Source organism: Grammomys surdaster, unplaced genomic scaffold (genome assembly GCF_004785775.1).
Source record: "Grammomys surdaster isolate TR1022 unplaced genomic scaffold, NIH_TR_1.0 126187, whole genome shotgun sequence".
Taxonomy (NCBI): Eukaryota; Metazoa; Chordata; class Mammalia; order Rodentia; family Muridae; genus Grammomys; species Grammomys surdaster.
The window spans coordinates 2,413,428-2,424,343 of record NW_021620993.1 but is presented as its reverse complement, the minus strand read 5'-3'; the positions used below and the strand labels follow the sequence as shown (position 1 = coordinate 2,424,343).

The following is a 10,916-nucleotide window of genomic DNA, read 5'->3' as shown; positions in this document are numbered from 1 at the left end:
ATCCATCCATCCATCCATCCATCCATTCATCATCCATCCATCCATCCATCCGTCCAACCATCCATCCATCCATTCATCATCCATCCATCTACAGTTATATCCCACATCCATCCATAAATCCACAGAAACACTCCCTACCTATCCAATTTTAATTTGATTATTTATAGATATACTTATAACTTATCTATGGTCACATTTAAATACTGTACCACCCGTTTGTCCATCCACTCTCATATCTGTCTGTAATTCTACCTCACATACACTCCCACCTATACCTACCTATATATTCTCTATTCATGCATATACTTCCCCCACTCACTCACCGGCCATCCACCCATAACAACGTATTAACTCCTTTAGTCAGTCTCTCCACTTATTCATTCATTATCTGCCCCATCAACTGAGATGAGCACTCACCCTACAATCCATCCATGCATGTAATCATACATATATACATTATGTATGCATCAACCATCTGTCTATACGTAATGTATTTATTTATCACCTACCCATCCATCATCCATCTCTGCTCCCACAAGCTAATCTCCGTCCACCCACCTGCTCATCCCCTGTTCTTCTCCTCATCTTATCCACTTTCCAGGATCTCAGTTGGAGAGATTAGAGAGCAAGACAGAGAGTGAGCAGGGAATCTTCATGGTGAGGAACTATCTTCTGGAATCTACGAGCAGGGCACAGGGCTAAGACCACTGCAATGGGGCCCAAATGCTTGCTCACGTGTGGGCCTAACTCATGGCCCAAATATGTATAACTCAGGAGGAAATGAGGAAGACATGCACATATACAGTGGGAAGAGTTGAATGCTACCCATGCAGATGGTTTGTCTGTTTATTTCTATGATAGGAAATGTTCTATTTCTCAGCTAACTTATCATTTTAACTATCAGTGTTGTGAGAATCCCAGGTGACATATGTGAGCACTTTAAACTCTGCAACTCAGCCATGGCTCATCAAAGTCAGAAAGACCTCAAATGTCAAACCCTGTGATCCCAAGCACTTCAGAGACATGGACTGTCATGCTTCTCTATGATAATACAAAGGGGCAGACAGACAGACACCACCTTGTTGGGAGCAACCTTGCTTATACACTGAAGGCCTAAGTCAGCCATAGGCCTAAGTCAGCCATACATGTCTACTAACACAAAGTCTTGGTCTGTGTGGGAAAACACTAACCCTAGAACAGATAACTATAGACCTTGTAGACAAGCAGCCTTGGTGGAAAACTACCAACCTAGATAAGATCAAGTAGTCATAGGTCTTGTGGATAGGTAGCCTTGGTGGAAAGTACCAGCTTAGATAAGAACAAATGAATCATAGACAAAGTCATAGTGACCTGTTGCCTGCTTCTTCACTCAGCCAAGGCTCTGTTCTGGAAGATATCTGTACTTCCCCTTGAGAACACCTACACTCCTGCATCATCTCCCTCCCCACATCCTGCCTCTATGTGTATATAACTCCTGTGTGAAAAATTAAAATATTGATTTGATCAGACTATAGACAAGCCATGGTTCTTTGTGTTTGCTTGTTTCCCCATTCTCTTTTTCAGGTAGTCCCATGGACCCTGTTCACTGCCCTGCTGGATTGGGCACCACCTCAAAACAGAGTTGAAATGACTAGGAGGTTTCAGAAAGCCATGTACCAAATCAAGCCACAGTTATCTGGTTGGAGATGGAGGGCAGGTATCAAGGGGAGAAACCATAGACTTGGTTAGGGTAACTCAAAACTCTCCAGGAATGTTTCACCTCCTCTGGGGAGCCCCAGATAATCTTACCAAACCCCAAGTCCCTAGAAACCAAGACTCCATCTGGGAGACACTGCATTCCTCAGGTGCAACTACTTGATGTCCAATTAAAAGTGATCCCCCTGCAGCCTTCCTGACCTCTCTTACATTCCTTTCTCCTGTAGTGAAAAGGAACAGAACAGAGAAGTCGAGCCTAGGTCAGGGCCACAATGTGTTGGAGGGGGGACTCCAGATTCATATACCAGAGTCTGGTTTTGACCTTCCCTGATGGGTGCCCTTCCCACTGTTCTTTCTGGGCACTGTTCCTGGCAGTATGTGCTCTGGCTTCAGTGAGGCAGCCAAGCTTATCTCTGTCGCAGGGCTCTTTTTTTCTGACATGAAAGATTCTCTTATCATTTCCCACCTCAGGCACTTATCAGCCCCTGGCTCCTTCTCACTTTATGCTCAAACAGTCAGAGGAAAGACGGATGGCTGAATTCATCCTATGTTCTCATTATGTTCATGAGATCTCAAGTTCGGAACTCTCTGGGAGCTGCTCCCTGACTCCTCCCACTCTCATTGGCGGCAGGCATCCCTCTGTGCCCCCTGGGCTCTGGCAGTATATCTCTGTCTTCACATTAGCTTCTGCCTTGTGGAGCGGGTTACCCTCATCCAGTGGAGCTCTATGATAACTCTCCACAGGGGCTGTCAGACAATCTATGGCTTCTTTCTACAAAGCCTGAGAGTAAAATAAGTCAGTTAATCAGGGAAGCAATGTAAAGATCTCACAAGGGAAGTTGCCAGTGTCCTACGGGCTTGCTTCCAGGAATCCTGCTCACAGTCCACTGACACACTTCCCCATTGGTGCTGTCTCGGATCCTTTTCCTGTTGCTGTGTCTTAACGCACTTTGACAAAAGCAACGTAAGGGATCAAGGGCTTATTGGACGCTCAGATCCCAGGAACAATCCTTCACAGCATGGAAGTCACAGTGGCCAGAGCTCCAAGGAGCTGGTCATGCCAATCCACAGTCAAGAAGGAGACAGAGAAATGCAAGCTACCTATCAGCTCCTTTTTTCCATTTATATAACTCAGGAGCCCAGCCAGGGAATGCTGCTGCCCATAGAGGGCTGGTCTTCCCACCCGACTTAATGAGATCAGGAGAATCCCAATAGGCATGCTCAGAGAGCTGTCTCCCAGATGACTCATTAGATCTCATCAAATTGTCCACTGAGATTATTTATGAAAAACACCGCTGAGCCTGGGGAGTCTTGTGCAAGAGTTGGAGGAAGGACTGAGGGAGCTGGAGGGGTCAAGGACACCACAAGACCTACAGAGTCAACTAACCTGGGCCCATGAGGGCTCACAGACACTGGACTGCCAACCAAAGAGCACGCATGGACTGGATCTAGACCCCTTGCACATATGTAGTAGATGTACAGCTTGGTCTTCAGAGACAGCCAATTAATTGGAAGGAGGATGCCTCTGACTCTGGTGCCAGCCTTTGAATCCTTTTCCCCTAGCTGGGCTTGCCTTGTCTTCAGCGGAGAGGATTGCTTAATCCTGCTGCGGATTTGATGTGCCAAGGGCAGGTTGGTACCCATGGTGGAAACATCTCTTCTTTGAGGGGAAAGGAAGGAGGGATGAGGGGGTGGGATGTCAGCGAGTGACTTGGAGGAGAGGCAGGAGGGGCTGTGATCAGGATATAACGTGAAAAAAAATACCATCTGACACGGTCCCTTGCAGTAAATTATAGTAGATATCAAAGGACAATCAGGTACTGCTTTCAATTGCATGGTTGATAGAATGAATCACACTATGTTTTAATGTGCTTTTGTAATTCCGGGCACATAGTCAATACTTAGTAAACGTAAGTAAAATATGAACCTCAGTGTGCAACACTGCAGTGTCTGTTCAAAGTGAGCTCTCCCCTGAAAAACACAAAGTTAAATAAACACTAGATACAGACAAAAAGAGATACCGTTGAGCATTCCCGTGGAAAGCACATTAATGGCTCTATATTTTTAAAATGTTAATACAAGTCAGTGTGGGGTTACATCATGGAGAGGAAGATGGGCCCGAGCTCCCACCCCCGCCCCAAAGCTGTGAGGAATCTCAACTCCAAAATGATTCAACAGTAAATTCAGGCAGGAGTCTCACTCTCTAGTCTCTCTCACACACACACATACACACATACACACACACACACACACACACACACACACACACACACACACACGCTGAGCCTGCACTGAGGCATTAACGTTGAAGCAGGTGATGACTATAAAGAACCGACCGTGGTACCTGGCCTAGAACACCTTTCATGTCCTTTCTGATGGCTGTATTTCCCACATCCTTTATTGGCTGAGATGAGCATGCTGGGATCAGCTGCCCTCTGCACATCATGCTTCAGTTTCCTGTGATGGAGACCCACATGTAGTTGACACAGGTCCTGACTTCTTAGGGAAACTTTGAGAGCCTTCAGAGCCACCTTTATCTTTACAGGAAATTTCCTCCTGCTGTTTCGGGGCCCCTGAGTTTATTTTCCCCAGCTTGGTCTTGTACTTTGAAGAGGCTACTGCTCTGGTCGGTGTTGCTAGGGACCCAGGAAGTCTGGTCCTCCCCTGCTTATGCCCTGTGCTCACCACTACTCCCCACCCTCATGGATGGTACATTGTCCACAGCTGCTGGGCTTCCGACAGGCTCCCTTTCTTACTGTCTCACTGGCTGATGGTGGGAAATCAGAGCACCTGCAGATGGGCAGTCCCTAGGGAGCTACTCCCAGACCTGTGTCATCCCATATCATACCTGCCTCGGTGGCAGAGGTTCCCACACACTGCATCCCTTACAAAAACAATGCCGAACATCCTCTTCTGCTGGGCTCTGTACCACAGACTCTATATCCTAGGGAGCAGTTCTTCTGACCTTGCTATCCTGACAAAGAAGCTCAGAGTGGCTAAGTGCTTTGCCTCAAGGTCTCCTGAGGGCTCCCACACTATTCTACACCTCCAAAAGAGCCTACTTCTTTTAAGTATTAGAACCTAGATCCTAATTCCAAATCTAGAAGCATCCTTCCCTCCAGGGCTTGGGCATTGTTCCACTGTGACCTCCCTTCCAGCACCAGGGCTGCAATCACTGTTGGCAGGGCTGGGCCACCTTCTCCTAGGACCCTTAGTCCTTGGGGATAGGTTCAGCCTAGGGGTGACAGAGTCCATGGATGATTATACTTCTCTTAAAGGATTTGTTCCTGTGTGATAGGCTCAATCCAGAAGTGACAGAGCCCAGGGGTGACTGCTCTTCTGCTGGGGGCCTTGGTCCTGGAAGCCAGGTTCTATGTGAGTATAGCAAGCCGAACTTACTTGTCTCGGTTGAATATGATGAACTCCTTCCGTACTGTCTCCAAACACTGCTGCAGGTGTCCGTTCTGCCAAAGAATACAGAGGTGTTTAAATGGCAGAGCACTGGACAGGGGGATGTGGCAGAGAGATACTAAGGGTGACTAGTTTATTTAAATGGGAATTGTGGCCACTCAGGACCTAGAGACAAGCTCAGTGGCTGGGTTCAGCAATTGTATCTGCAGACAAACACGCTTCTGAGTTTGGGCTCCCTTATGGTAGGATGCCCAAGCCTGCTTCAGGACATGGACAAGATGTTTAGATCAAGACATTCATGCCAAGTCCTCCTTCCAGAGTGAGATTGTTTTAGGGACATCCCCCAGAAGCTACATATAGACGATACATGATGCTCTGTGAACCTCTGGGAAGCCTGTGGTGCTTCCAGGGGCTGGCAAGATGGTTTCATTTATTTTTAAATTAGAGCAATAAAGTAAGCTCTTTTTTTTAAATCAGAGGTCATGTTCATCTTTATATTAAGATAACTGAAAAAATTTAAAAACCTGTATTTTATAAGCTGTTATAGATTGAGTTTTGTCCCCAAAGAGTATATGTTCATAGTGTCTTAATATGGCCTGATCTGAGACCAGGTCTTTGCAGGTATAATCAAGTTAAGGTGAGGCATGGTGGAATGTGGTGGGGCTGAAGCCAGTGATAGGTAGGTGTCTTTGCACATAGAGCACAGAGTCAGAGACCCAGAGACAGGCCACAGGAAGTTGGAGGGGAAGGTGGAAGGATAGAATTGTCAGCCAGGCAATCCTAGGGAAGCTAGAAGAGCTAAGATGGTGTGATGGTTAGTGACACAAGAGATGTGTGGTGACATAATTAGTTCAAAGGTCAGCATGCACACATAAACCCTCCACAGGAATGAGAAGTGGAGGAGTTAGCAGGGGATGGCTGACCTAGGGTGGGCCTGGAGTTTTACATGATGGTGTCGGTGATGCTTGTCTCATTGGCTGCGAAAAGGTAGCAAGAGTCTCAGATTCCCAGAGTTCTGATTAATGTTGCTGTTCAATGCTAAGAAGCCTATGTGAGGACAACCAGCCAGTGATAGGACAGGACAACATGACAGGATCTAGAACAACCCAGGAGACAAACTTCTGGGTTTACCCGTGAGGGAGATTCTAAACTGGATTAACTGAGATGGGAAGACCCTCTCTACATGTGGGTGGTACCATCTCATGGACTTCGGGTACCAAAATGGATTAAAAAAAAAGAGAAGGAGCTGGGCACCAGCCTTCCCCTCTGTGTGTCCTGACTGTAGACACAATGTGACCAGCTGCTTCAAGCTCATGCTATCACACCTTCCACACTGTGATGGGCTGTCACAGTGTAGCCTGTGGGGGTCCCTGTAGGATAGACCCTTTTTAAAATGTTCACAGGGACTGGGATGCCTTATATTGTCCCTGGGGTTCTCAGTGTGGATGGTTGGAGTGTGAGTATTCCCTTTTCAGGCATCCTTGCATATATCTGCATTATAAGAGACCATTCATGTGCTAGAGGCATTTCATTTACTTCCAAAAGATAGTACAGTCAGTTCTCTGTGACCTCAGATCCAACCAACTGCAATCTGAAAATGTTGAGAAACAAAGAAATTCCAGAAGGTTCCATAAAGCAAAACGTAAGATTTGAAGTGCACTGGACACTACAGAAAATCCACAAGAATGGAGTGACATGCAAGTCGCCCTCCTTAGCCTCCCCTGTGTCTCAGAGCCCCAGCTAAGTGTCGTCATCCAGCATGTCTTACTTGTGAACTTTGCAGTTGGGCTGTGCTGGCGAGTTCTGTGATGAACAGCAATGGCCACCGCCTATATGCACATGGCATATATGCTGTGTCAAGTAACAGAAGTAATCACAAAGCAACTTGAAACTTATGGAGGATGTGCCCGAGTTTATACCCAGTATAACACCATTTTATACAAAGAGTATGAGGGTCTATGGGATTGGCATCTAGCAGGTCCCTGGCACTACTTCCCCAAGGACACAGAGGGAGGAAAGGGAAGGTTGTGGCTGTGGGCTAAAGTGCACTTTTGAATAAAAGGGATCCGTCCTCCTTCCCCACAGAACCCTTCCCTGAGGGCTCACCAGGGGACAGCTGTCCTTCGTGCTATCTCTGGACCTATGCTTGGCCAACCTCTTCTTTTTTTTGTGAAGCGGCTTGGATTCTAGAATCATCTCTTCAAGTTCAAATGTGGGGTCACAGTTCAGTCTCCCTTTCTGAAGGGAAGCAGAAAGAAAAACACATTTCATGGTTATTTGGCCCGTGGCTGGCTGTGCATCCTCTGCATAGCCCAGGCAACTTCACATTCGGCAACCATTAGCTGTCATCCTGGGACGCCTCATGTTTCTCTCTGATAACAGAATCAATGTAGCCTCACCACACACACTACTCGGTCAGAGACACAGCCCCAGCTGGGCAACCACGTCCTGTTAACCCCCTGCGTCTAAATCAGTGGTCCTCAACCTTCCTAATGATTCAACCTTTTCATTTTGACATTTCCTCATGCTGTAGTGAACCCCAGCCATAAAACTATTTTCATTGCTACTTCATAACTGTAATTTTGCAACGACTATGAACTGTAATGTAAGTATCTGTGTTTTCTGATGGTCTTAGGTGACCCCTGTGAAAGGGTCATTTTACCCCCAGTGGAGTCACAACCCACAAATTGGGAAGCACTGGTCTAAATCCTGTGACTGTTTATACATGCAATTGTACTTTATTTTTACTAATTATTTCATTATAGACACAATCACATGTTATTATTTTCCTTATTACATTTTTAATAATTTAATCTAAAGTTTAATTAATGAACTTCTGAGATAGCCTTGGCAGAGACAGCCTTATTATGTAGCACTAGCTGGCCACAGACTCACGGAGAGCTTCCTGCCTCTACCTAAACAACATTTCTGATCAACATCTGCTCAGTTCCTGGTAACCATCTGCTGGTTACTAGTTCCTTTCCACAGCTGGTACTGTTTATCCTCTGGACAGGCTCTGTTAGAGACCCGCGGCTCCAACCACCTTGACTTATAGGCTAGACCCTCATATCAGGGATCCCGATCCTTAATGGCTCGTATCTTGATGATCCATCCATCAGCCACACAGCCTTGTGACTATGGCATCAACAGCTCTGCAGCCACACAGGGAACCAGCGTTGCCATTCTCTCGTCCAGGACAGGCATCCTCACTTATAGAAACTTGGGGTGATGGGAAAGCCCATATTCCGAAGAACTGCCCTATGATTTCTAGACAGTACTGTAGTGCTTTCTGTTTTCCATGTCCCCAGCCTGTGAGGTTCCTAGTTAAGAGAATCCAGGCCAGGTGCAGTCTCAGAGACAGGCAGCCTGGCCTCTGCACGCTCACCTCAGTTGGTTAACTCCGTATTACACATAACCTATGCCCTGTGTCCACCCTTGTGTGAGATGCATAGTCTCAAAGTCTGCTAGGATTCACAAAGACAGACTCACTAAGCTTTCAGTGTCTGCCCCTTTAAGAACAAGTATTTTCTCAGCTGTGTCACAGTCTGGGTACCGCCACAGGACTGTCAGCTTCAAACCTAAGTCACAAGCTAGGGTCTACTGACCACAGCAATTTGGCTAGGCTGTCACAGTGTCTCAAAACTGGTATGTATTGATATAACCAGAGAGTAGGGGGCAGATGGGGCTCTCCAGATAGAACTGTGAGAAATCCTGGCTCTTCCAACACAAGTCATGAAACCTTCACGAGGCTCACTTGCCACAGCTATAAGATGAGGGTAATGAGGCTGACATGAGAAAGTGGAGGAGGACATTTGTGGCTGCGCCCTGCCCCTCAGTGGCACCCATACACACACTGATCTTTGTTCTGTTTGCTGGGTTCTACTGTGAGTCCCATGGACCCTGGCTCCTTCTACCATTGACTTCCTGAGCTTGGCTAAGAATCCCTTACCTGTTGTGCAAATTTGACCTCAGTGTTTGCCCTCTCCCAGTGAAAAGCTTGAACTTGGGCTCACGTCTCTCCTGAATGGCCTGTCATCCGTTCATTCATCCACTCAAATGCAGGCCCTGGATCCGACCTTGCCTGAGTTCAACATCTGCTGGCTTCATCTTGGGACACATCTGGACATCTTGGGAAACTTATTTAGCCTCACTCAGAATGTTAACACAATCCACTCTCTGACTGGTGTGAAGCTTCCAGTAGCTAACGCAAGAGAGACTCGAAGAACAATGCCAGTACAGAGCCCACACTCAGCCCTGCTGGCTCTGAGGACCTACACACTCACACTCGTGTGACAGTAGCAAACCGAGGACCTCTGATGCCTTCTAGTCCAGTGAGGATGAGCTCTCAAGGGATGGCAGGCTCCCTGTGTCCAATCATCCTCTGCACTAACACAATCTTTGATCCCTGTTCGGAGTGGCAGGAGAGGTCAGGGACGTTCGGCAGCTCACGGCTCCACAGCAAGAAGCACACCTTGGAAGTCTGGTCCACGCACCCTGGATCTCAGTGAACTGTGAACCTGTTGGTACCTTACTTTGGTGACCTTCAGGAAGTTAACCAGTCAGTGGCAGGGGTCAAGCTTAATACCAGGAGGGGAACTATTGAAAGGGGTGGTATGACTCACATTGGGCACAAAGCCAGGCATCAGTGCCTTCTTGAACACAGCATCCCAGTTCATGTCAGCCAGGTAGGTCATGCTCTGGATGTCACGAAGGCTGGACAGGCGGCTCTCGGGGTCCTTGGTCAGCAACTGCAGTCAGAGGGCAAAGGCATGCTGGGAATGGTACATCCCATAAGGATGAGCATGGACGTGGAACATGTCACCTCACTCAACACTTAGGGTGTCCTTGCATGCTATGCCTGGCAGTAGCCTGCCCCATCTGGGTTCTCACTGGAATGCTAAATGTGCTGCTATAGCAAGGGAGGGACTTCAAGGTCAACTCTTTTCTCTAAGGTCATCTGTCGAGCTACTCTTGGGGAGAAACTAAGTTTTCAGCCCTCTGATAAGCAGCCTCTCTCTGATGTTCACGAAAGCTTTGATTAGAAAGAACAGGCTGGCTGCCTCATCAGAGGACTTCTGACTGGGTTCCACAAGAGTGAAACGGAATTTCCCCCCAAGGTGACCTCTGCATCCTAACCGAGTGGTCCACTTTTAACTTCTCTTGGAGGCCAGTCTCTGCTAATGGAGCTGGAGTGTAAAAACAGCTACAGAGAGGCTGGTGAGTTGTCTCAGTGGTTAAGGGCACTGGCTGTCCGTGCACAAGACCCCAGATTTGGGTCCCAAGACTCTCATGGTAGCTCAAAAACCTCCACAGGAACCAGGCCATGTATGTGGTACACATACATACATGCTGACAGAGAACTCATACACACTCAATAAATAAATTAATTAAAAAAGAATAGCTGCAGGTCAACACTTTGCATTTTCTCTGTTTATGCATGCATATGTGTAGATGTGTAGATGTATATACATATGAGTAGATGTGTGTGCATATGTGTAGATGTGTGTGCATATGTGTAGATGTGTATACATATGAGTAGATGTGTATGCATATGAGTAGATGTGTGTGCATATGTGTAGATGTGTGTGCATATGTATAGATGTGTGTGCATATGAGTAGATGTGTATGCATATGTGTAGATGTGCGTGCATATGTGTAGATGTGTGTGCATATGAGTAGATGTGCATGCATATGTGTAGATGTGTGTGCATATGAGTAGATGTGTGTGTATGTGTAGATGTGTGTGCATATGTGTAGATGTGCATGCATATGTGTAGATGTGTGTGCATATGTGTAGATGTGCATGCATA

At 46.9% G+C, this 10,916-nt stretch overlaps 1 protein-coding gene across 2 annotated transcripts in view; it reads right to left on the bottom strand.

Moving 5' to 3' along the window:
• Positions 1-10,916, bottom strand: part of Stk32b (serine/threonine kinase 32B) — a 239,752-nt gene that overhangs the window by 3,867 nt on the left and 224,969 nt on the right. For both annotated transcript variants that reach the window (XM_028758246.1, XM_028758247.1), the window contains 3 exons: positions 9,729-9,854; positions 7,213-7,344; positions 5,095-5,159 (listed from right to left, as the gene is read on the bottom strand). In XM_028758246.1, the coding sequence (XP_028614079.1) occupies positions 5,095-5,159; positions 7,213-7,344; positions 9,729-9,854 (323 nt within the window). The remainder of the gene's footprint in view (positions 1-5,094; positions 5,160-7,212; positions 7,345-9,728; positions 9,855-10,916) is intronic.